We start from the raw sequence: 22,539 nt of genomic DNA, 5'->3' as shown, positions 1-22,539 counted from the left end.
TTGTTCTCTTAGTACCTCTCAAATCCTGAATTTTGATCGGACAGCTATGCTGAGCACACAGGCTAACAGGGTAACACTGAAGCTTATGCAGTCATCTTTCCCCGTTCTCTGAAAAGTGCTTGCAGGTGCCTACAACAGTTTTTTAAAAAAGGAGCTTTATTGCCTTAGTTTAAGAAACAGCTTTGGAAACGAAGAACGATGGGGTGGGGAGAAGCCATACTTTCATGCTAGGTGTGGGACTCTTCTTCATCTTCCCGCTTGAGCTGTGCAATCAGCTGCTGCCTCTCTGCTGCTTGGCGCATCCGCATCATCACCAGGCTCTCATAATCCCGCTCAGAGACCACAGATGCCTAGGAGCAGAAAACAAATGCAACATGTCAAGGATAGTGCACATTGCAAAGTCACTGACTCCCCACAGTCCCCTTCTCCCTAAGCCACGCTCACAACACACATTCCTGACAGCTCAGAGGACTATGACTCCAGGGAAATTGGGTAAGGTGGGAAAACTGCCTACAGAAAGTAGGTGGCTTCATAGGAACCAGTGCTGACCCTTGACAGCACTAGTCCTGAGACAAAGAATGGAACCATCAGGGTGGCTGAAATAACCTCTTGCTTCTCACAGCGAGGATGGATGGGGAAGCATGGCTTGCCTTGTCATGGTTGGTTATTCTGGAAGCTTGCTCTGCAAGCACAACATTGATGCACAAAGTCCAGCACACACTTCATTCATTATAAAGGCTAATGCCACAAAAACCAAACCTTTGTGACTTAGTTATGGGAGGAGCTGCACAGAAGAAAACCAGGTACGTTCTGAAACCTGGCACAAGAGTTTCAGTTCCCAAAAGCTCTTTGAGCCTTTCTGCAGTGTGTGGTAGTAACTGTCACGTCAGCTATGTAGTGATTGCACACTACTTAATAAATGTAGGCAGCAAATGACAGCTGCTATCTCAGAGCAAAATGATAGTTTTGCCATTCTCCTTTCCAAAGTCATTTAGTATTAGTAGGTGGCCTTACTGACTTCAGATGTATTCTAAGTGCCACAGTGCTTGGAAACATCCATTTCATCTGCTTGATAGTTTAGGCAGAAATAAGATCATCTTGACAAAAAGTGAACAAAAAAATCCAAAACAACAACCAAAACAAACAAACAAACAAACAAAAACCTCACATTCATTTTCCCAGGAACTAAATTTAGTGGTGATTTAAAGGGTATCTTGAATAGAAAGTAGGAGGGATGAAAGGCAGTAGACCAGCAAAAGTTCTGCAGGAAAACGGAGCAAGGAAAGTAGTTACTCCAGCTGCAGAGCACCTAGCTGTGAGGACAGTATAGAAGCCCACAGTAGATAAGAAACTTGGAGTAGGGAATTAAAGAGACTAATATGCTGTAATTGGTATCTTTGGAACTGCATGAATGAAATAATCTTTCAGTACTGTGCAGCACAGATTTTCACAGTGTCTGAGAAAGCAACAGATTATATCAGCCTTCAGTGGCAGAACAAGGTTTCTTCAAAGTTCTTGTCCACTAACCACAGATATTTACTGTCATCTGCCTGGCTGAATGAAATAGGCTACATGAGACTCATGCAAATGAGTCACCATACAAACCTGAATCACTACCTCACGCTCTGGATTTAAATTTAAAACAGACAAGAGATTATTTCCTGCCTTGTATGGGAGTCTTGCTGATAAAACAAGCCATTAGAAGCAGCAGTAGGGAAGAAGCAGTCTGATTCAAGATGGGCTCCAAGTTGACGTTCATGTTGATGGTTCTCAAGCAATCTGGGTGCGTGTCTCCGAGGGAGCTTGCTTTCTCCTCAAGCAGAGTGTGGGCTGATGCTTTGCCACTTTACACACCTACTTCCTGCAATCCTGGCAATTACCAATAGTGTAAAACCCAGTTTCTGACGTGGCTGACTCAGCAAGGGCTTGGCTCAAAACAAATACATACGCACAAGGAACTGCAGCCTGGGAAGCAGTGACAAGAGGCACATGAAGAGAAGGCAACATTGTGGATTTTTATTGCTCTAGGTTCCACCTGGCTGAATTGCCCCTGGACTTTCTTCTTCCAGCATCTCAGAACGTGGTGGTCACCATTCTCTCAGTACTTCAGCAGTTTCTCCTCTCTGCCTGCTGGACTCAGGTGCAGCTCCGACATACCGTAAGTCTATTTTGCATTCCATTTTCCTAATGCTCATCTTCTACATCGTTGTTTTGTTTTCTTTTTTTTTTTTTATTATTTTACTTTCAACTATTTCTTTGGTTTCCTTCAGTGTTACTGAGTCACCGGCTCCCTTCCTAACCACCCACTGAGATTTTTATACTGTGCCCTTCACCATGAAGGTGGCTGGTTACCATGGTACCAAAGTGCCCTTCTGTTCTGGATGCTAGATTAAATCTGTTCTCATGGTGACTATGTGCCTTTGCTATTCTTCATCAGCTTGTTTCTGCGGCACAGATTTAACGAGCTCAGACATCACCATTCCTTCTCCACTGAACGAGACTCCCTAATATATCAGACGGGTCAACTGCTCCTTAATACAGAGATGTAGTGTGAAGTTTGCATTTCCTGCAATACCAGCCTCTCTGTTTTCCTTCCAGCTACAGGAACAGGGAAGGAAGAGGTTGTTCCTGTTGTGCGACTTGCTCTGAGCCTGTGACTGAAGTTCAACACCTGACTGTGAAGAATCAGCAGTTTTCTCTTTGCTTTTTATCAGGATGGATACTTGGCGGAGAGGATCCATTAAGTCCACAACGTTCTTCAGACGTTTCTCACTCAGGAGACACAAAAAGCTGGGCAACCAGGTCATTATCTTGAACAAGAACAGCCACACACTGGACAGTGATGGACAGTGCCAGAAGAGGGAATGCTTGAGGGATCTGAAGGACAAGTCTGATTACCTGTCGTGTCAGAGTGAGCAAAACCTGGCCAAGGCACACGCACCTCCTAAACCACCCCGGCTGTACCTGGACAGCTCTAGCTGCCCTAACATCATTGACCACACGGATTCTCACTCTGATGTCTCCTTTTCTGCTGCTTCTCATCAATACAACAAAGCCACTCAAACTCAGTTCCACAAGGACCAGGCTACAGACTGCGTGACCTCAGAGACTGGTTCCCAGAATGGCACCACTCTCTGTGACCTGTCTGATCCTTTCCTGTCCTTCAAAGTGGATTTGGGGCTATCGCTTCTCGAGGATGTTCTGCAGACCCTCAGGAAACAGAATCCAAGAGATTATGCCATTTGAAGGTATTTATGACTTAATGTATCACACTTACGTACTGCTGGTGCCAGTTTCTCTAGTTCTAAAGGAAGAAGGATACTGTAGTACCCCTGTTGCGCGTGGTCTGTTTTATTGTTGTTGCCTTACCCATCACAGGCTGTTCTTGTCCTCGCCAAGAAGTCCTTCGGAGCAGAGCTGACAGGCTCCATGCCTAGATGAGAGCACTGTCTTCTGGAACCTTGTGGGCAAGTTTCCATTCTCCACACTGGGAATTTCTCACTCTTGACTGTGCATCTCTCCTCACAGAAGATTGGTATTGTTTGACTAAAGACTTGTTTTAGAGATGTGGCTGTGACACTGCAGAGTTTGGACAGAAAGGGGTATGGCATACATAATTCGTGGATAAGCAGGCAGCTTGTAAGGAGACAGTGTTACTATCTCAAAACCATAGCTATGGCAAGGGTCAAGAGATAGAAACTGATGTTTCTTCTCCCAGCATGTTTGGATGTGAAAAATCAAAGCTGTTCCTCTCCCTTTATTTCTTTTCAATGTGTAGTTTTTTTTTTTTCCTTTTTGTTTTTTTTTCCTCCTATTTCAAATGCAGTTGGTACTTGCAGCCTGGAAACAGGTAACCATCTATATAAGCTCATAATACAGGAACAGCAGTTTATTTAGCCTACTAGCAGAAGAAATTCCTCTAGATACTGCTGCTTGAAGCATGCACTGACCTATCAGCTGTACAGACATGGAAGAATAAATGTTTCTGTGACTGGAAGTGCCTTGTTGCCTCATTTCATTGGTAGCAAGCCAAAACAACAAAGGCCAGGTAGCAGGAGCATAGGTCTCTTACTTGTAGTGACCAAGATCAACCCTCTCTGCCACCTGAGGCATACATGAAGGTGGGAAAAGCAGCTCTGCTTTTCTGGGTTGGGAAAAGGCTAGAGCTGCTGGTACCCTATCTTCCCTTGAGAAGGAGAGTGCAGCAGACATATCAGGACCAAGACCCAGTGTAGAAAGGAACACAATTCTTCATTCTGTGAGGTGGACAGTGGAAAATGCTCTGCTAGGCTGAGTACCAATTAGGCACTACCCTGCTAAAAAGACACTGCACAACCTACTGGGTCATCAATGTCTTATCTTTTTTTCATAGCTAGGTAAGATACTAAGGCTCTTCTAAAAACAAAAAACCCACAAAAATCCCATGGACCCAGACAAACATGAGCTTTGGAAGCAGCAAAATGCAATCCCAGAGAAGGCACAGAACTCAGCCGACAACCTGATGTGAATCTGGTGAAGTCAGATAATACGAATCACATTTGCTGAAGCCTCAAAGCTTAGAAAAGTTCGCAAGAGGATATCTGACAGAAGGCTTTTCTCAGCACTTTATTGTGGCTGAATGGATGGTCAAAAGTGAATGGGGAACACATGTAGGGTGACACCACCAGGTGCAATGATGACTTTCCCATGAGCAAGCACTTTATGCTGCTGCAGTGGCAAAACATTACAAAAATAGTGTACGCAATAGTCCTCACAGCACCACACAGTCTTTGTGTGCTTTGAACCAATCAGAGCTGCAGCTATCAAATGGTTGTTGCTCTCAAGTATCCTAAAGTAACAGTGATCAAACCACAGCTTTTGTAGTTTTCTAATTTGTAAAGCTTAACCCTCCTGTTCTCTAGAAAGGACAACACTCATTCTTTGCTGTGGGATGAAACAAGTCAGCAAAAACTGTGTAGGTACATAATTTGCAACTTAATGCCTCCTCACAGCATGATCTTTCAGCAGTCAGCCTTGATTTCTCCTAGGAACTGCTTCCAAAGCTGTCCTGGTCTAGCCTGTCTGTGGTTCTCCATTATTTGTGGGTTTTGGTGAGCAGCTCCTGGCTGTCAACCCCACGCATGGAACACAGACGGGATGGGTAGTGAGTGTGTTGCCATGAGAACAGTGCTTCAGCTTTCTCCTGAAGCAGAGCTGGGAAGGAGCTGCATTTGCACAGAGTGGGAGCAAACAGAAGGTGGAATCAGACAAAAATAGGAGCTGCCCAGAGACAGCAAAGAGGAAGTGAGGGCAGCTTAAAATCAGAATGAGCCTGAAAGAACGAACGTAGCCCCTGATGGATGGAAAGCTAGACTGTGTATGAAAGGGATAAGGTAGGTAGTAAACTGAGGCAATGTCAACTGACAACTGAAAAACCTCATTTGGAAGACTGGAACTGAGGAGCTAAGAACAAAGACTGATACAACAGCTAAGAGAATGGAAGGAAGAGTTGTACATTTTGGAAACATCCATGCAGAAGCAGCAGCAGGACTTTGGGAAGGCCTAACGAAGCAAGTACTAAAACAAACCGGAGCAGCTTGGGTATCTTAGCCTAGACAGCAAGACAGCAATGTGATTAAAGAAATTGCTGCTGCTTACACATAAAAGCAGTAGAAAGAACACAAGCATTAGAAGTGCAGCTCTTGGAAAAGGTTGCAAATCACTGCCCAGAACTCATCATTTTGACATCCAACAATGGACTGATAAAGGTGTGCTGGACCGAACAGAGTAACCAGCTCCACACAGCATGAACTCCATTTGCTGCTTTAGTCTGTCCTCCCTTGCTGCTGCTGCTCCACCATCTAGTCCTTCACAGCAGGCAGACACTGCAGTTTCAAATTAACAAGCTTTGGTCATGGAAACAAGCCAAGATCAATTCAATCAAACAATATTCAGTAGCTGAAAACACACAGGTAAGAATACACTACTAACCTTTGCACTAGTGGCTTTCCTCTCCCTCTCTTAGGTGTGAATGAGCTCTCCAGAGCCAGTTCTAGTGCTCTGCTAGTGAGGGATACTCAAATACGCTCAACTGAATCCTGCTTTTTTCCAAAGCACTTTGGCCACCTTTTTGAATCTGCTCTGTCTGCAGGACTCACTGATTCTACATTGTGCATGGAGACCTACATGGCTATGGGCTATGATGCTCAAACTGCCATTGCTTGAAATGTCTGGGAAGTGATGCTGCTCAGGCCATGCTGCTCAGAAAGAGAACATAAAACAAAAAACAGAACTAGAATAGCAGCAAGGTATTCTGACATGTGAAGAAAATACTTCAGAAGTCAGGAGAGAATGTATTAAACAATCTTACAAACTGCTACATTATTTTGGTTGTAAATGCATGGACTGAGGGTAACTGTACAGCATGAGGCAGTGAAGGAGAAGAGAGGAAGTGTCACACGAAGCTTGAACAGGAATTCAAATAGCCAGAGGATCTCAGGCCCCTTCACATTTTCTCTCAGAAAAGAAACAATTAACCAAATCAGAACACAGGCAGAGCATGAGATATATTACACTTTGCTTTATAACACAGAATTGTTCTGCTCTAAAAGAAGTGGACACAGTTCCCACCCCAAAAAGGTGACAGGAGTACAGGGTAACTGTTGGCAAACAATTCCATGTAGCATGGCACATTAGAGGAGACATTTTCTATGTTTTAGCCACTATATATTGTATTCCAATCACAAAAGAGATAAAAGGCAAAACTCGCTATTCAATAGCAGCAGCTTCAGATTGATTATCTGGTGGAATAACCAAGAAGTTGGCAAACACTTTGCACTTGAAGCATCTACCAAGCTGTACCAACACTGGTAAAGAAGAACCAAAACAGATAAGGACTCTTTAAAAGGATATTTAAGTTGATATTATTTTAGTTTCCCTCCTGCAGACCCTAAGAATATAGGTTTGGTTTTAGCACTGAAATTTCACCCTCTTTTGAATGCAGTAACTAAACCTCTCTAAAGGTTCCAGACCTCTTTCAGTGAACTATCTGCTAAAGGATTTCACAGTCGAAGTATGCTAAGACTAAATTCACAGAAGAATGGAATTAGAGGCTTTGTGTCGAGCAAGGATCATCCTTGGTTTTCACTTTTAAGAGGGGGATATTGTGCAAACATCCAGTCATTCAAGTAGCTTGTACCTCAATGTGTTGCTACACCTACAGAAAGTCCTTTAAAAAAAAAAAAAGTCACTGACTCAGCATAAAAAGGTTCATCAGGAAGCCAGTCATCTCACTATCAGTTTATTTTCTTGCTTCGCTAGGAATCAATGCATCCTACCATATATGCAAAGCACTCCTAATTTAGATTGCTATAGAAACAGATTTAAATAACAGCAGCCTATACTCTCTTTACCTGTGAAGTCCTAGGCTGACCACTGCTGTCACAATGGACACTGCTGGGATTGCTCTGGGGCCGGCCTTCCAGCCAGGAAATCTTTAGAGGATTATCTGTCAGACCAACTTCATTCTTCACAGCCATCTCCTACCAATGAAAATATTCCATCATCACCATCTGAATTTTGGGTCACACTCCCTCACAGCCAGCTCACAATCCTAGGAATTTTTCTATCTCAGGCTGTTATCAAGGTCAACGAAGATTTCACAGCTGCCCTACATGAGAAGCACCCTTCAAGGTTCATTTCTGCATCAAGGATGGATAAAACACCACTGCCAGCATTTCTGATAAACAGAGCACAGATAGCTGTGGGTTTCTGGTTGTTTTATTATTATTATTATTATTATTATTTTTTGCAATTATTTGGATAGATTAAGTGAAACAAAACTATTGTAAATTTAAGCAGATGGAACTACTAACATTACAGGTTTATTTCATTACAGTAGCTACTATACAGATTATTTCCACAGGAACATGAATTATTGTAAGTCATCACGAGTTAAGACATTTTAATTTCTTTTAAACTGCAAATGCTTGATATAATCTCTAAGATTCATTAAGCCCATCACCTCCAGTGAGAGCTGGTTAAATAGTTTGGTGTCTTCCCTTAAAAGCAGTGTCTCTTCCCTCAGAAGCTTACATGCACAGCCTACTTGTTTATGTGATCTGCTCTGAGTTTATGCCTCAAGCTTTGCCACTCCCTTCATCCATCTGTACCTTTAGACTCTCATTACCCTTCTCCACTGCCTTAATAACAAGGCAGCATTTCTAGGCTGTGAGACAGCTAACCCTTCCCTTCTGAAACACCCCTTCTTGCCCATTCTCCACTGTACACATCTGTGGTCTCCACCAGACTTACAGCAGCTTTAACAGTAGCAAATTCCACGACTGCACTTCCAGCCTTCCTACTGGAGATCAACAAATTTAGCACGTCGCCATACTGTTAGGAGAGAGAAAGAAAAGTTAATTACAGACCCAGAAGAAAAGTCAAGTTCACCTATGGCGTGACTGCAAGGAAAACGTGTCTTCACAGACATGAGACTTGAGCTGTCACCCCTTCTGTCTTACACGATGCTTCCATTGATCCCAATCTGTCATAATTTGTCCCTCCAGGAAACAGTGCTGGGGCTGCACATAACTACAAACTTCGCTTCCAGCAAATCCCAAGGTAAGAGGGCTGTTCAACTCAGTTACAGGAGATATTCATCTGAACAAAGACCACATGCTGGGATTAATCTGACCAAAGGCTTGTCTGTTCCTGCCTCTGAACTCCCCACAGAAGTTAACGTACAGTGCTTTAAGTAAAGGTAAAAGTGCACATTATAATCACATAGCCAGTCTAACCTTTATAAAGGACATGAATTACTCAGGGAAGAGTTTGTGGTTGCTGTTTCACTGGGGATCTCTACTAGGAAGGAGGCAAACGTGCAACTAGGAACAGTTCATAACAAATGGATTGTGTTGATGATCTCTGAAAACAGCATGAATGAGAGGGCTCAACAAGAAAAGAAAATGGGGCTTCCCAGAATTTACTGTCCTCTCTTATAGCACTGAAAGCAGGGGAACATCAAGTAACAGAAAAGCATCAGACAGTACCTTCTGCAGGATCCGCAGTAAAACTTCTTTTGAGTATCCCCCTCCTGTCTCATCTTCTTTTCTGCATTTCCATTTTAGCTGGGAAATAAATGTGAGAAGTTAATTTTGTCAACATTTTTGAACATGCTGCCATGCTGAACACAGCTCACACCACCTGCACAGTAATCAAGTTTGCTATTTACAGCTACAGTTCCAGAATGGCCAAGACAATAACTTCAACATCAGTGTGCACAGGGAACAAATTATTTTGAGAACAGTGAGGAAGGACTCATAGGAGTTAAAACTGTACCTGAAGGTATATTAATGGCTGTATCAGGGTAATAAGCAGATGTTTCTCAGTGCCTAAAGCACAGATGACTCAATTTCAGGCTCGAATGTTTACATGAGAAAGTAAGAGAAGAAAAGAATAGGGGAAGAAGGATATTTTAGATGCAGGGATGGGGAGGTGTTAGCTTTCATGATATACATTAAATAGAGGATCTTCACCACCACTGTACAAAAGGGCATGCCAGCTCAGCAAAGGAGTCCTTTCTGCCCTCCAGACCTGCAAACATTCTATCTGATCTAAGAGATGACTTACTTTGAGTTTGGGAGTTATTTTGCCTTCTGCTCCATTTCCTACTCGGTTGCCTAAAGAGTGTAGAGGAAAAAAAATAAAATAAAAAGATGCAAGAATATGGGTGAATGGGTGAAAATTCATCAGCTAAATAGCACTACCACAAAATTTGCCCTGCAAATGTATTTATGGTAACAGCAAGCGCATGTCTCAATTTTTATTGCACTTGATCATTTCAGCACCCCAAAAGACTTATATGACAATATCAGTAGAACCTGTAGTGTAAAGTAAATATTGGATGTCAGTATCTTTCCCTTCCGTGATTCCAAGACATCCCATGATCAAGGGTAGAAAACTACTAAACAAGAAAACCACAAGAAGGAAATCTGTTAGATTCTCCCTGTCAATAGGCTGCACTGGTAGGAACAAGCATGGAAAGCTAAGGGAGGACAAAAAAAATCTCAACATTAAGACATAACCCAAGAATTTAATCTGGTCTTACAACTAAATACTCAATAGTGAAATGCTTAATAGTGATCTGCTCCTGTTCCACAAACCTTCTAAGTTCTCAGCCAGAACGAACGCAGTAGGAAGCAAGAGACATTAATTTTTTCTGTTTAACTGAAATTCTAAACAGCACTCTATCTTCTTTTGAAAAGTAGAAGAAAACTTTCTGAAATATAGAACTGTACATTTGAAACCCACAGAGATGCAGAATGTTAGAAAAGGCAAATTTCTAGAGAGACGTGTGGATAGGAAGGAGATTCAGGAATACCAGAGGCTAAGCTTCTATGATTCTAGATACATCTCATCTGGTCCCGTATGAAGGGGACTAATTACAGCTAGTGAGCAGCCCCCAAGAATTAGAGGGAGATAATCTCAAACATGATAACTTGCTGATGTTGTACAGTAACACAAAATTCAGGTGTTTTCCTGTTCAACATGTTGCTCCTTCTGACAGATTTGTCCTCAGTCTTTGTACAAACCTGGGATGAAGACTGCACATGCCTAAAAAACATGAGAATCAAATTCCAGTAAGTAAACCTCTGGAACTGTACACCATACAAACTTCACAGTATCTCTTCTGGGTGATAGGTACTGAGAACTTTCAAAGGGATACAGAGGTAGTAACTTTGATGGCAACTTTTTTTTTTGCAACCTTGAATCAGTCCCTGTTTTGTGCGCAACACCGACTGATTTAATTATGATGGACAAGTAAGACTTTAGGTTTCCTTCCAGCACAGCTGTGGGGCTCCTCATCAGGCCATCTACATTCAAAACTTCAGAATCTTTATTGGAGAGGAACAAGAATATGTTAAAGAGCAATCTGCCACATACAAGAAAAAAGCCTCATAGAAATGCTAGTCTTATTCTCAACAAAGGTCTAATAGGATCCTATATGTCGCAAGATGACCAAATCAGAAGACTTTATCTGTATGCAAACCCTGCTCCATCTAGAAAGAAGTTGGAGACCCAGGGGTACTTAGTTTGGCTAAGCACTTCAGTCACCTATCTCACCTTGGATGCGCTGCTGCCTTTCAAGTTGGATCTGTTCTCGAATGAGTCTCTGCTGCTCTTCAAGCTGACGAGAGCCTTCTTCACGCAACCGTATTATCTAGAGCAAAGGTAAGACAGCATTGGAACATGCTTGACTCATGCCAGCTGAAGACTGCCAAAGACAGTTTCTAACTTAGCCCCATCTTTTGATGTAAGCCTTCCGTTAGCCCCACTGTCCCAGCTCCAGTGCTTATTTAATATTTAGACCCTCCTGTTCCTAATGACACAGCCCCTACCAGCCAGCATATATCAATTAGTTATTTTCTGCTATGCCAAAAAGCAGGACTGACATTTGCCAGACTGTCATGCATGCCCTTCTTTCACAGAGCCCATTAATCCAAAGGCTGAGGGACTGCTACACAGAGTTGCCACAACTCACATGGTTTGCATTATGAATGACTTTAAGCAGTTATTCTCAGACGCAGCATACAAATCTAAAAATGGATTGTTACCTCTTGTTCTAAGGTCCTTGTTATCCGGATCTCCTCCTCTTCATTATCACGGGTCTGGGCTTCTCGTTCCCTGGCTTCAAGATCTGCAGAGAAAAAAACAAAATTAAAACAAACCAAAAAGAATTTTCACTCCTGTCCAGAGGTGGGTGTAATGATCCAGAACTTGGCTACATCTATAACAAACTCAAAGTAGAGACATAATAGCTCTTCTGTCTCTGCTCAAACACAGCAATATATTATGGGATCAAAGCCCCAATTCCTTGCCAGAGCAGAATCATCCCTAGCTGTGACTACTGGAGATTTCACATGGCTCCTGTATTGTACTGGATGGGCAATATTTAAAAAAAAAAAAGGCCACAGCAGATGAACAGCAATGTAACAATTTGTGGTGACTTCCAGCATCAAAGAAACGTAAGCGCCCAGCTAATGAAGACTCCAAGCCCAAAGAAAATTATGTTTTGATTTCATTACCAAGCTTTACTTTCTTTCGCTTCTCATCAAGCTTTTGTGTCCTTTCTGCTGCTTGCTTTTTGGCTTTTCTCACTTTGTCATATGCCACCTGTCAAAAAACCAACAGAACAGCATAACTATGTAAAGCAAAAGGGATAAAATGTGAAGCTGTGAGTAGAAGGGAGGTCAGCTACCAAAACACAGTAAGAAGAGGTGAAACATTTCCTACTTCTCGCTTGCACTTTTAAAATGTTGGAGTTAACATAAATATCCTGAAAACACAAGAAGGATATCCAGATTGAGCCTGAAAGAGTGAAGAAATCTAGGAGTAACTGTGAAATTTACTGTAGAAAAAAATCTCAACCATCTTTAGAGGTGAGAAAAATATTCTGTTTTTCTTCTCTGAACAGGTCAAAAGAAAATTTAGGGGCACCAAAAACAAATCAAGTTTGATTTAGAACAAACTTCTATGATGAAAAAGGTTTATTTTATATAAAAGATCTACTGATAAGACAGATGGTTGATTCACATAAATGTATCAGAGCAAAGAACACCAGAATTCCTCAGCTGTGACAGCACATCAACATTCACTTAGTGACTTAAGAACTGGGGTAAACCAGCAACTTCACTGACATCTGCTCAAACCATTACCATTATCCCTCATATCATTATCCTTTACAATCTCTGCCAACATTTGCTTTTAAATCTTATCTGAAATTTTAATATGCCTTCTCTCCTGAGTTTATCTGGATGGTATTACTTGCTCATGCTGACCCTCTTTCATGCTGTTTTTATTCCTGCTTTTCACAGGAAAAGCATGTAATACTCTCAGGCCTTGCAGAAGGCACTCAACCACTTCCTTCAGGAAGCCTGAGCTACATCTGGCAGCCTGGAAAGCTTCTGCAGCAAAAGGACAGAGATCACAACTACGACTCAGCTTTTCTGTTCACAAGCCTCGTGCCCCACTGAGAGAAGGGTTCTGAGCCTTAGTGATCGTGTCTAGATACTATTTACTTGTCACATCTTGATTTCAAGGGAATCTCAAATGCACTGCTGCCACAGAAACTGAACCAATCACTGGTGGTTATTTTTTAAATGAGATAGAACCTAACTGAGAATGTTATTAAAGACATTATCTCACACTCAGTGCAAACTGAGCTACATCAGATCAGAAAAAACATTTATCAAAGCTCTTATCTAGCACCTGCTATTTCATCTCATGGAGGATTACAGGGAATAACAGACAAGACTTGCATTAACAGAGGCTCAACTGGAGAAGAGATCAGGCCAGACAGGATGAGAGTTTCTACTTCTCCAGCATGCAGAGTAACACCATACAGTCCCAATATAAACAAGGGATAGGCATCCTTACCCTTGCTGCTGCATCTGTCAGAACAGCTAAGGCCTGAGACAGCTGGTGGAAGACTTCCGCTGGGAATTAGAAGAAAAAAGGGTAAGATGCAGAAAACCACGCTAGTGGCCTGGAGATCAATCAGAAAACACAACCTCTTCTGAAAGAGACCTGCAGAACATCAGAAAGAAAAATAATCCTTCCAAAGCATTTTGAAGCCAAATTTATAAACAAAATCTGCAAAATATAGTTACAGTTGAAAGAACATTTGTTATATAGACTTCAGTGTAGATCAAGAAACAAAAACAACAGACATTTTATTTTTAAAGATCATGTTTGCAAGGTTTCTTTAATAGAACTGATTTACAGGCTTGGAATTCCTCGACCTGCAGTTAGTCTGAGTGTTACAAAAAACTTCTCCATCTCATTAACAGCTTTTTAGTCTGAGCTACAAAATTCCCCTTTTACATCAGTTTTGCTGACCCACTTACTGGAGGGATACACATATGAATTGGAGGCCTCTTCACACACTTCAGACCACCTCCCAGCCTTCTGCATACATCAAAACCTCCAGCTCTATTCTCATTTCTGCTAAAGATCTTTTTTATTCATAGTGACAATTCCCATAACACAGCTACAAAACTTTAAGACTGCAACCTATCAATCAGGAAAATGGAAGACACAGAATAATATTGTGAGAAGTCATTGAGGAGCAATGTCCTTTCAGTTACCACCACTATTCTTTGCTACCAATAGCTACAAAACTTAAACGGGACAGGTGTAAAAAGAACAGATCTTGCTATATTTTGGATATACTCAGTTCTACAGTGTTTAGGCTAACAGACAATATTGGGTAATGGTGATATAAAATACTGATTTATAAGCTTGTTATTGAAGTTTTGACTGTGAGAGGTATTAATTAAGATACTGATCTACCAGTAAACATTTAGAAGAGCCACAGTTCTATGATTCAGGTATTAGTTGAGGGATATGGGGAGGTGCAAACAAAATTTCAGTACTGACATAACACTCTTATTTTTTTAAAATCAATATGCATGCACTCAACTTTAAAAAACAGAGCTGGTTAATAGTGATGCAAGTAACTCCATGTCTTGCATATGTGTACATCACATAACACAAATCGAGGCATTCTAATTGCATAAAAAGACAGACCTGAAGTTAAATAGAGACACTTCCAGGAGTCTGTATGTGTGAAAAACAAACAAGAGTAGCTTGCAGCCATACAGTTCTATCTCACCTGCTTGGGGATTATCTGGGTTCTTATCTGGGTGACAAGTCAGAGCCTTCTGGCGGTACGCTTTCTTAATCTACAAGAGTCAGAGATCTGTCAGTTTTTTTCATTTAGTCCATGCTGACAAATGCAACTTGGTAAAAAAAAAAAAAGGAACACTATAGGAACAAGAAAGTTACAACTCAGTGGATGTTTGTTGTTCTTTGTTTTGTTTAGTTTAAACCACATTTCTCATAAGCAGAAGACTTGGTTGAACCAACATTCACTTATGTTACTGCATACTCCCCATGCCTCATAGAAAAGTCCACTTCTAGAGTGCTGACAGCACCATTAGTACATCGTGTTAGAATATCTTCCACTAGTCTACTCAGTGAAGCAATCTGCCCTTTTTAATCACACTGTACTACAAGAATAAGCATCTGAGGCCAGGATACATAGTAGGCAGGCAGCCACATTTTGAATGAGTTTTCAGTTTTTTGAAGCTTGAAGTTTTACACTGTATTACAGCAACGTAATCTCATGATCATCAAAGTCAAGTCTGATTCACAGATGCAGTTTTCTAGCCAAAGAGATGCTCTACTCTTTACAATTATTTGATAAAGAGATAATATAGTTCACTGCGCAACAACTGAACTTGGCAAGGTGAAGATTTTCTGACCAAAGACTGTTTAATCACTTCTACACTTCAGAGAAAAAGACTTTATGGAATAAGTCACTAGTAAAGTTTTTATAATATGAGTTTCCTTCCTCAGCAGAACATCTACATGCAAGAAAACGCATGCCAAACAGAATTTTCAGATGGGATGGAATAAGTGGTGGCTGAGCACCACCTGGTGGATAAAACAGATGAAAGGAGAATGCAGCTGAAGCCTAGCATACATCACTCCGTCTCTTCCATAAGCAGAGACGGCTTCTATAAGACCCCAGCAAAGAGAGTTACATCTCCTCAACATGCCATATAAACAGTTACTGGAGTAACCCTTGCTTCCCTTTGTTCGTCTCTTCTGGCAAAGCACCTCTGAATACAAGTGGGCTTTGCGTTGCTTCAAGTATTTTATATCAAGGACCAGCACTCTACATAGCACTTGTCAATTTAAGTCACAGTGTAACACCCACTTCACCACTTCCTCATCCTTTTTTCCCATCCCAGGAATCATCTCAACAGCAAAGTCCTTCGCCTCATTGATCCCTGTGAACTGTATCTGACATGCTTACATCAAGGCAACACATTTGCTGGTTACACACTGTCCTTGGCTTCCACGATTTACCTGCTGCACTTGAAAGAACAAAGAAAAAGCCTAAGTGGGGGAAACAAAATTGTTATTTTAACTACGTTCAGGTGCTAGAGCCTTCTTCCCCTCCACCGGGCTACTTTCCCAGCTCAGTCCTGTCAGTCATTGGGGCAATTAGCATCGACCTAACTATTAAAGAGAAAATATAAAGACGCCATTCCAAACCCACAAAATTAACGTGATGACTTATGATGCCAGGTACCTAAATCGCCCTCTAGTCACTGGATTTCTGCTAGACACTGCGGAGCTCCGAGGGCTTAATGAAGGGAAATGGCTGGGAACACTTTTGCAGTTCAGTTCTACTGATGTCACCCTTCCCAAACCAAGATCTGTCCCCACAGGTTTGAGGCGAGAAAAGAGAAGGGTAAAGTAAGGCAATACAGCTCTGACCTCCTTCTCCGACGCCTTCTCACCGACCCCCAGCAGGCCGTACAGATCCAACTCCAGCAGGTCCTTATCAACCGCCATTTCGTCGCCGAGCGGCTTCGGCCCGCGCCGCCTGCTGGGCCCGCCTTGCCTGCCGGGAAACGGAGTCCTTCCTCACCGCCTCCCCCCGCTCAAGACCAGTAGGAGTCGGGGACATTGACTACACGTACCAGAATGCTCCGCGGCAACAGGTCCGCTCCCAAAGTGCAGAGCGGGGCGCGAGGCATGCTGGGGGTGTAGTTCCACGGTGGCTGCTGCCGGGGAACAGGGCGGCAGGGAAGCTGCAGCTCCCGTCGGAACGGCGCTGAGAGGCTGGCCTCCTGTGGGGGGCGGCTGATTCTGTTCCATGACGTCCTAGCAGCTTACTGTACAGATTTGTGGGGTGGGAAATAAAAAACAAACCCACAAGAAACGTAAGAAAGCACTAGCCTTAAGAAGCAGGCGAGTGTCCCCTCGGGTGGGAGCTCACAATGTGCTCGTTCTCAAAGTGTGACCGGTGTTCCAGGGACTGAGCTGGAACTCAGCAGAAGCATCTGAAATAAATGTTTCTGTGCACGTTTGTTCAAACTGAGTGTTCTCTCTGGCCAGCATGCCTCATTGCACAGCAATTCCTGTAGTCTGCTAATAACGTTGGCAGATAACATTGGCTAGATTCTCACATGAAGGTAGAACACTTCAATGCATGGATGAGACCTCCTTCAACACAATGCACTTTCATCTATTCCTATGAAAGCCATTAAGCTTTCCACAAAAAGTTGAGATGTACACAAACAACTTTTTAATAGCAATTATTTTACAAGGGGCTTGTGACCATTTTAACACATTCATTTCAATTTACAGTATGAATGACAACACAATATGAAACAACAGCTTTAGTTGAATGGCATTGGCATGCCACAAAAGAACAGTATATGTGATAACACTATGCATACCATTTACATGTTCCTATTCAATTTTGAGATTTAGAGCCATGACCCCAAAGTCCTTTCTCTCAGCTTTGTCTTTGCATTTTGCAAGGTGCTTGCAGTGATTAGTGGAAAAGCTCTCTCACCCTAAATGTCCTTCTGAAGCTGCTCCTCACTTTCCTGTTTCTCAAGCTGTAGATCAAGGGGTTCAGCATGGGGACCAAGAGCGTGTAGAAGACTGCTGAGATTTTCTCCTGCTCCACTGAGTAGCTGGAGCTGGGCTGGATGTAGCTAAAAGTAAGGGCTCCAAAGAAAATGGTGATGACTGTCAGGTGAGAGGCACAGGTGTGGAAGATTTTCTTCCCGCCATCATCTGGAAGAGCATATACATGAGCATATATCCCTTCCACCTTGGGATAATTCTGTAATTCTATGATTCTAGTGTTCATTGATCTTCGAGGCAGTCTTATATTGGGGTGTGATATTAATCCAGTTTGAAGTACATAAGCAAACACAGAGGCATGGAAAGCTCTGGTCAGAAATACCTTCAGATTCCACATCTTCAGTAAAGCATATACAACTAAGTCCTTCTGATTAGAAATCTCTGGCTTATACATGGATACATGGCTCCTGCTTCTTGTGCATCTGCTAAATGGAAAGACTTGCAATGCCTCTAGAACCCCAGGCGTGTAGAATTATCTCAAATGAAACTGCTTGCAGAATTGTTAACATGGGACAGGAGAATTTTTTTTCCCTGAGTCTCATTCTTCATCTGCCTTCTCTTGTTCCAACCAGTTAAATCATTGGATTCACTAAGAGTTGGCCTCTGAAGTATCTTCCACCATCCCTCTTAGACTGTATCTTTGGAAATACATATAGAAGACTCAATTTGTTGTTGCAACAGCTCTTTGACCTGGGGATGTGCTTTCAGACCTGCAAGTCATTGCAAATCTAAGATGTACAAAGCAAGCTGGCAAACCTGGCTTCCCATTTATACCTGGACAACGTAAATGAATTGTGCTTCTGCCATCCATACTATTTTTATTATTGTTACTATTATTGCTGTCATAGTGAAAAGCAGCTCTGCTAATGCAAAAGGTACAAAGACAAAATTAAAGCTCCTAATCCTTCACTCTTTGCATTTACTTTTCAACCAGAGCAATTACCAACTAATCCACACAGAATATTTTCTTGTTACTCATAAATGATCTTATGAAAACCAAAAAAAAATTTTATTTACTTTCTTAATAATCAGTTGTTTCTATAACTCATGCCTGACTGCTGCATTCTTCTCTGCAATTTTAACCTTTAAGTAAATCTTGGTAACATTTTACAACATATACTGAAGTTGCTTTCACATGTTTTGACATAGGTTAAGGAAAATGAATGCTGTTCCACATACAATAAATTTCAGACTAGGAAATACTCTCTTCAAAATAGCACTTAAATACAGATAAAATGTATTTGCCATTGCATCTGGGTGGAAATATAAAACTGAATATGTGCTTAAGTGGTTTCTTATTTAGACTTTTCTGTGAATCATGCCTTAAAAATGAGAATGGGATCTCACTAGACAGCCTAAGTTTCAGTAAAGCCAGATGTTAGTGGCTATGACTCTGCGTAGAGCATCCTTTACCTCTTTGTTCCTCCAGCTGTAGATGAAGGGGTTCAGCATAGGGATCACCACAGTGTAGAACAAAGATACAACTTTGTCCTTGTCCAGAGAGAAGCTCTTGACAGGTCGCAAGTACATGAAGATGGCAGTTCCATGGAACAAAGAGACAGCCATCAGGTGAGAGGTGCAGGTGGAAAAAGTTTTGTATTTGCTCTCCTTGGAGCGGATCCTCAGCACAGTCAGAATAATGAAAATATATGAGATAAGGGTGGAAATTATATTGATCACCATAAACAAGCTGCCAAAAATGAAAACCAGCAGCTCATTGAGAGCGGTACTGGAAGAAGAAATCAGGAAGAGTGGGCTGATATCACAGAAGAAATGGTTTAGCACATTTGAAGAGCAAAAGGATAGTTTTAGCAAGCCACTGGTGTGCATCAGAGAGTTGAGGAAGGCCAAGAAGTACAAACCTTTCACCAGCCTCCCAGCCAGACTGCCTTGGTCATGATGACAGTATAAAGCAGAGGTTTACAGATGGCCACATACCGGTCATATGCCATCACAGCTAGCAGCAGGCACTCTGAGATTGACAACAAAACAAAGCTAAAGTACTGCAGAATGCAACCTCCATATGAAATTGTTTTTGTTTCTTCCAAAAACGTGGCCAACATTTTGGGAGTGATGACTGTAGAATAAGCAGCATCTGTGAATGATAGATTTTGCAGGAAAATATACATTGGTGTTTGAAGCTGGATGTCTATGCTGATTAATGCAGTGAGACCCAGATTTGTCATCAAAGTGGTGATGTAGATGGCTAAAAACACCACGAGGAGAGGCATCTGCAGCCTTGGATTGTCTGTCAATCCAGACAGAATGAATGTGGTTGGTGCTGTGCAGTTTTCTGAAGCCATCAGGCTTGGCTGGTGTGCTGTCTCCCATCAAGAAAAATAGGAAAGACGATAAAGGGTTTGTTAGTGCTTAGAAATTACTGGGGTAAGGAAACATGCAGTACTGGCCTCCATTATCACAGCAGGCACACAGCAGAGACTTGAGAAAACCCCAAGTTCCAAAAATGCATTTTGCTATGAGAAATAACTCTACCTAAATAATGAAATCTTATTTACCCATTCATTTATTCCACCCAAACCAGCTATCCAAAATCTTGATGTTTGTTAGGAGTTCAGTTGCATGGGCTCTCTTTCTCTGCAGCGAGTGGAGACATCAGATTAATCATGTTCTTGGGTGAGGACATAAGTGTTTTTGTTGACACGAGTAGAACCTACAAGAGAAATGATTTAAGTTGCTATCAAATATAAGGCCCACTCTGTGTGTGGCAGATGAATTTTACTGGTCTGTAAATACCTGTAGACTTCTTATATGTAGCAGAGAGAAGTAAGGCACCATGGAATGCATCACATCTACTCCATGCACTTCTATGATATATATCTGAGATGAGAATCTGAGGGCATAATGCTTACAATGTTTGCCTATGTACCCCAAAGTCAAGACAGATCCTAAAGCCTAGTGCTTTTCCATATCTGTTCTTATCCTCTGCTTGTTCCTTTTAGCCATACAGGAGAAGTGTTCAAGCAATCCAGTTTGGAAAGGGAAAAATCCCAGAAAGTCCACAGTTATAGATAAAAAGCAATTGTAAAAGTAAGGTAAGAAGATAAAGCTTGTCATTTTCTTCTACACTGTCTTACTCCACTTAATGCAGAGACATAGCTTTGTAACTGAAACTTAATTCAGGCACGTGTATGATAGTTCTATAGAATGAAGCCGTCAACACACAACTTTCAAAATGCTTTTCAGACAACTATTTTTTACAGGAAACAGGAAGAGTTGTCCAGCTCATTTATGCCTTGCCATTTTCCTCTCATTTTTAACTTTTATTGGCAGGAGGCAGGCATTTAGGTGCATCTTTTTGTTAATATACTCTGAAAACGTCTAAAGCATTTATGTATTTGACAGCCAGATCACAGAAGCATGGCTACTGTACTTCTCAGCTCCTGGAAGAAATGAGGTGATTACATTACAACATCATCTTAAGAAGCCTTACAGTATTTCTGATAGTTGACGGTGTTGCTTGTTATGACATTTAGCTGACCCGATTAATGCTGTTAGTGTTCTGTTACAGTGTACTCTAGTCTTAGTAATGGCACAAAGGTTTGGAAGCTTATAGCAAAATGGTCCACTCATCTAAATCTCTCTTTGCATTCTATTCTGAGCTGATCTTTGCTACAGATTTGTAGCTGGGATCAAAGTTTGTCTTTGGTGAAATCACAGAAGCATAGAACTAGAGAAATGATGGGTTAGAAGTGACCTTAAAGATCGTCCAGCCCCAACCCACGCTGTGGGCTGGTTAACTTCCACCAGATCAGGCTGCCTAGAGCCCCATTCATCCTGGCATTGGGCTGATGATATTGGGGCCACAAAAGGACAACTTCAGCAAGCCGCAAGTGTTATAATGAGTAGCAATAAGTTACAGAGTCCCCCTGTGTATGATCCAGCCAGCGGGCAAACACAGACTCTCCTGGCCATAAGAGTGGTATAAAGCGGTGGGCTACATATAGTGACGCAGCGGTCATAAGTCATTGTAGCCAGCAAAAATCCTTCTGTATGTGGTCAGAAACACAACATATGAGAAATAATTGGCAAGACATGCTGAGTAAGAAATAGTCTTATTCTCCACTGAGAAGTTTACTAATATCCTCGGAATAAAAACAGAAGAAAAACAGAGATCCATGATGGACAAGTGCATGGGTGTCAATCATGCTGGATGTCAACCATGATCAAGCTGAGCATGTCTGGGAGATGAGAACTGGTCCCTCTTCTTATGACTGAACCTATATTTTGTTCAGAAGCTACTCATACAAAATACATAAATAACCTACATTTTTAGACATCTGGGTCCGTTGTTAGATCAGAGGAGACTTTCCCAGGCAATCAGACAGTTATCATTTCCATGTCTAAATGTAATCCAGACTTCCAAATCAACTAGGGTGCTCATGCAATCCATGCATGATCAAGAGCAATGGAAGCAACTACTTATCCAATTCATTTCATCCTCAGTTGTGAAGGGAGTGAGCAAGCTGGAGGCCTACCAGTAGGCTGAATTACCCTCTGGGGAGTCCTGTCTTTTTCCATTAACAAAAAAGCAGTTGAGATGTTTAGACTGAATGTAATTAGTGGAGAATTCTGAAGCTCCGTTAAATCTCTGGCACAGTGTCTATTCCTATTTTTGTGTACAACAATTGCTCTTAATGGTTTAAGCTAACCTGACCATCTTGCTCACATGGAAACACACAACTTAGAAAAGAAAACAAAAAATAATGTTTTGAGGCCTCTGGGTGTGAAATTCAAAGAACAGGATTGTTTTCTCCAGCCTTTCTTGTGCATTCATACCTGGATTTTTTAGAGGAGGTTGTTGGGATGTGTTTGTCAGACACGCAGAGCAGGAGACCTGTCAAGGTCTGTATGGCAGCTCTGTGCTAGAATTGGCAAGGACGTACCTGGATTGTAAGGCTCAGAAACACTTCTTTCGCCAATCCTGAACTTCCAAACACTCCAGCACTGCAGATCTGAATCAGATCTCCCTCTGAAGGATGCCATCACAGCCTATGTCTGCCCACAGAAAGGTACCTTCATGGCTAG

General features: G+C 41.8%; 3 protein-coding genes across 5 annotated transcripts; 1 reads left to right on the top strand and 2 right to left on the bottom strand.

Moving 5' to 3' along the window:
* Window positions 1-165: 165 nt before the first annotated feature.
* DNAJC17 (DnaJ heat shock protein family (Hsp40) member C17) lies at window positions 166-16,436 on the bottom strand. Its single transcript, XM_010710869.3, has 11 exons — window positions 16,330-16,436; window positions 14,654-14,723; window positions 13,417-13,475; window positions 12,066-12,153; window positions 11,595-11,677; window positions 11,104-11,200; window positions 9,610-9,659; window positions 9,030-9,107; window positions 8,293-8,373; window positions 7,392-7,520; window positions 166-350 (listed from the first exon to the last, which is right to left on the bottom strand). Exons 1-11 carry the CDS (start codon window positions 16,405-16,407, stop codon window positions 228-230), a joined length of 936 nt encoding a protein of 311 aa, XP_010709171.1. The 5' UTR covers window positions 16,408-16,436; the 3' UTR covers window positions 166-227.
* C5H15orf62 (chromosome 5 C15orf62 homolog) lies at window positions 1,989-3,997 on the top strand. Of its 3 annotated transcripts, XM_010710868.3 has the most exons (3): window positions 1,989-2,158; window positions 2,599-3,248; window positions 3,379-3,997. In XM_010710868.3, exon 2 carries the CDS (start codon window positions 2,716-2,718, stop codon window positions 3,244-3,246), a length of 531 nt encoding a protein of 176 aa, XP_010709170.1. In that variant the 5' UTR covers window positions 1,989-2,158; window positions 2,599-2,715; the 3' UTR covers window positions 3,247-3,248; window positions 3,379-3,997. The 3 variants fall into 3 exon arrangements, with proteins under 3 accessions (XP_010709170.1, XP_010709169.1, XP_010709168.1); XM_010710867.3 differs by having other exon boundaries at window positions 2,715-3,997; XM_010710866.3 differs by having other exon boundaries at window positions 2,599-3,997.
* A 104-nt stretch (window positions 16,437-16,540) lies between the features above and the next one.
* Window positions 16,541-19,796, bottom strand: LOC100542222 (olfactory receptor-like protein COR6). The gene is given in 3 exon segments (XM_019615308.1): window positions 16,541-17,646; window positions 19,107-19,368; window positions 19,371-19,796. Coding segments are annotated over 3 exon segments (939 nt in total). The 3' UTR covers window positions 16,541-17,395.
* Between the last annotated feature and the right edge of the window lie 2,743 nt (window positions 19,797-22,539).

The sequence above is a fragment of the Meleagris gallopavo genome, chromosome 5 (genome assembly GCF_000146605.3).
Source record: "Meleagris gallopavo isolate NT-WF06-2002-E0010 breed Aviagen turkey brand Nicholas breeding stock chromosome 5, Turkey_5.1, whole genome shotgun sequence".
Classification (NCBI taxonomy): Eukaryota; Metazoa; Chordata; class Aves; order Galliformes; family Phasianidae; genus Meleagris; species Meleagris gallopavo.
This window is presented reverse-complemented; position numbering and strand designations above follow the sequence as displayed.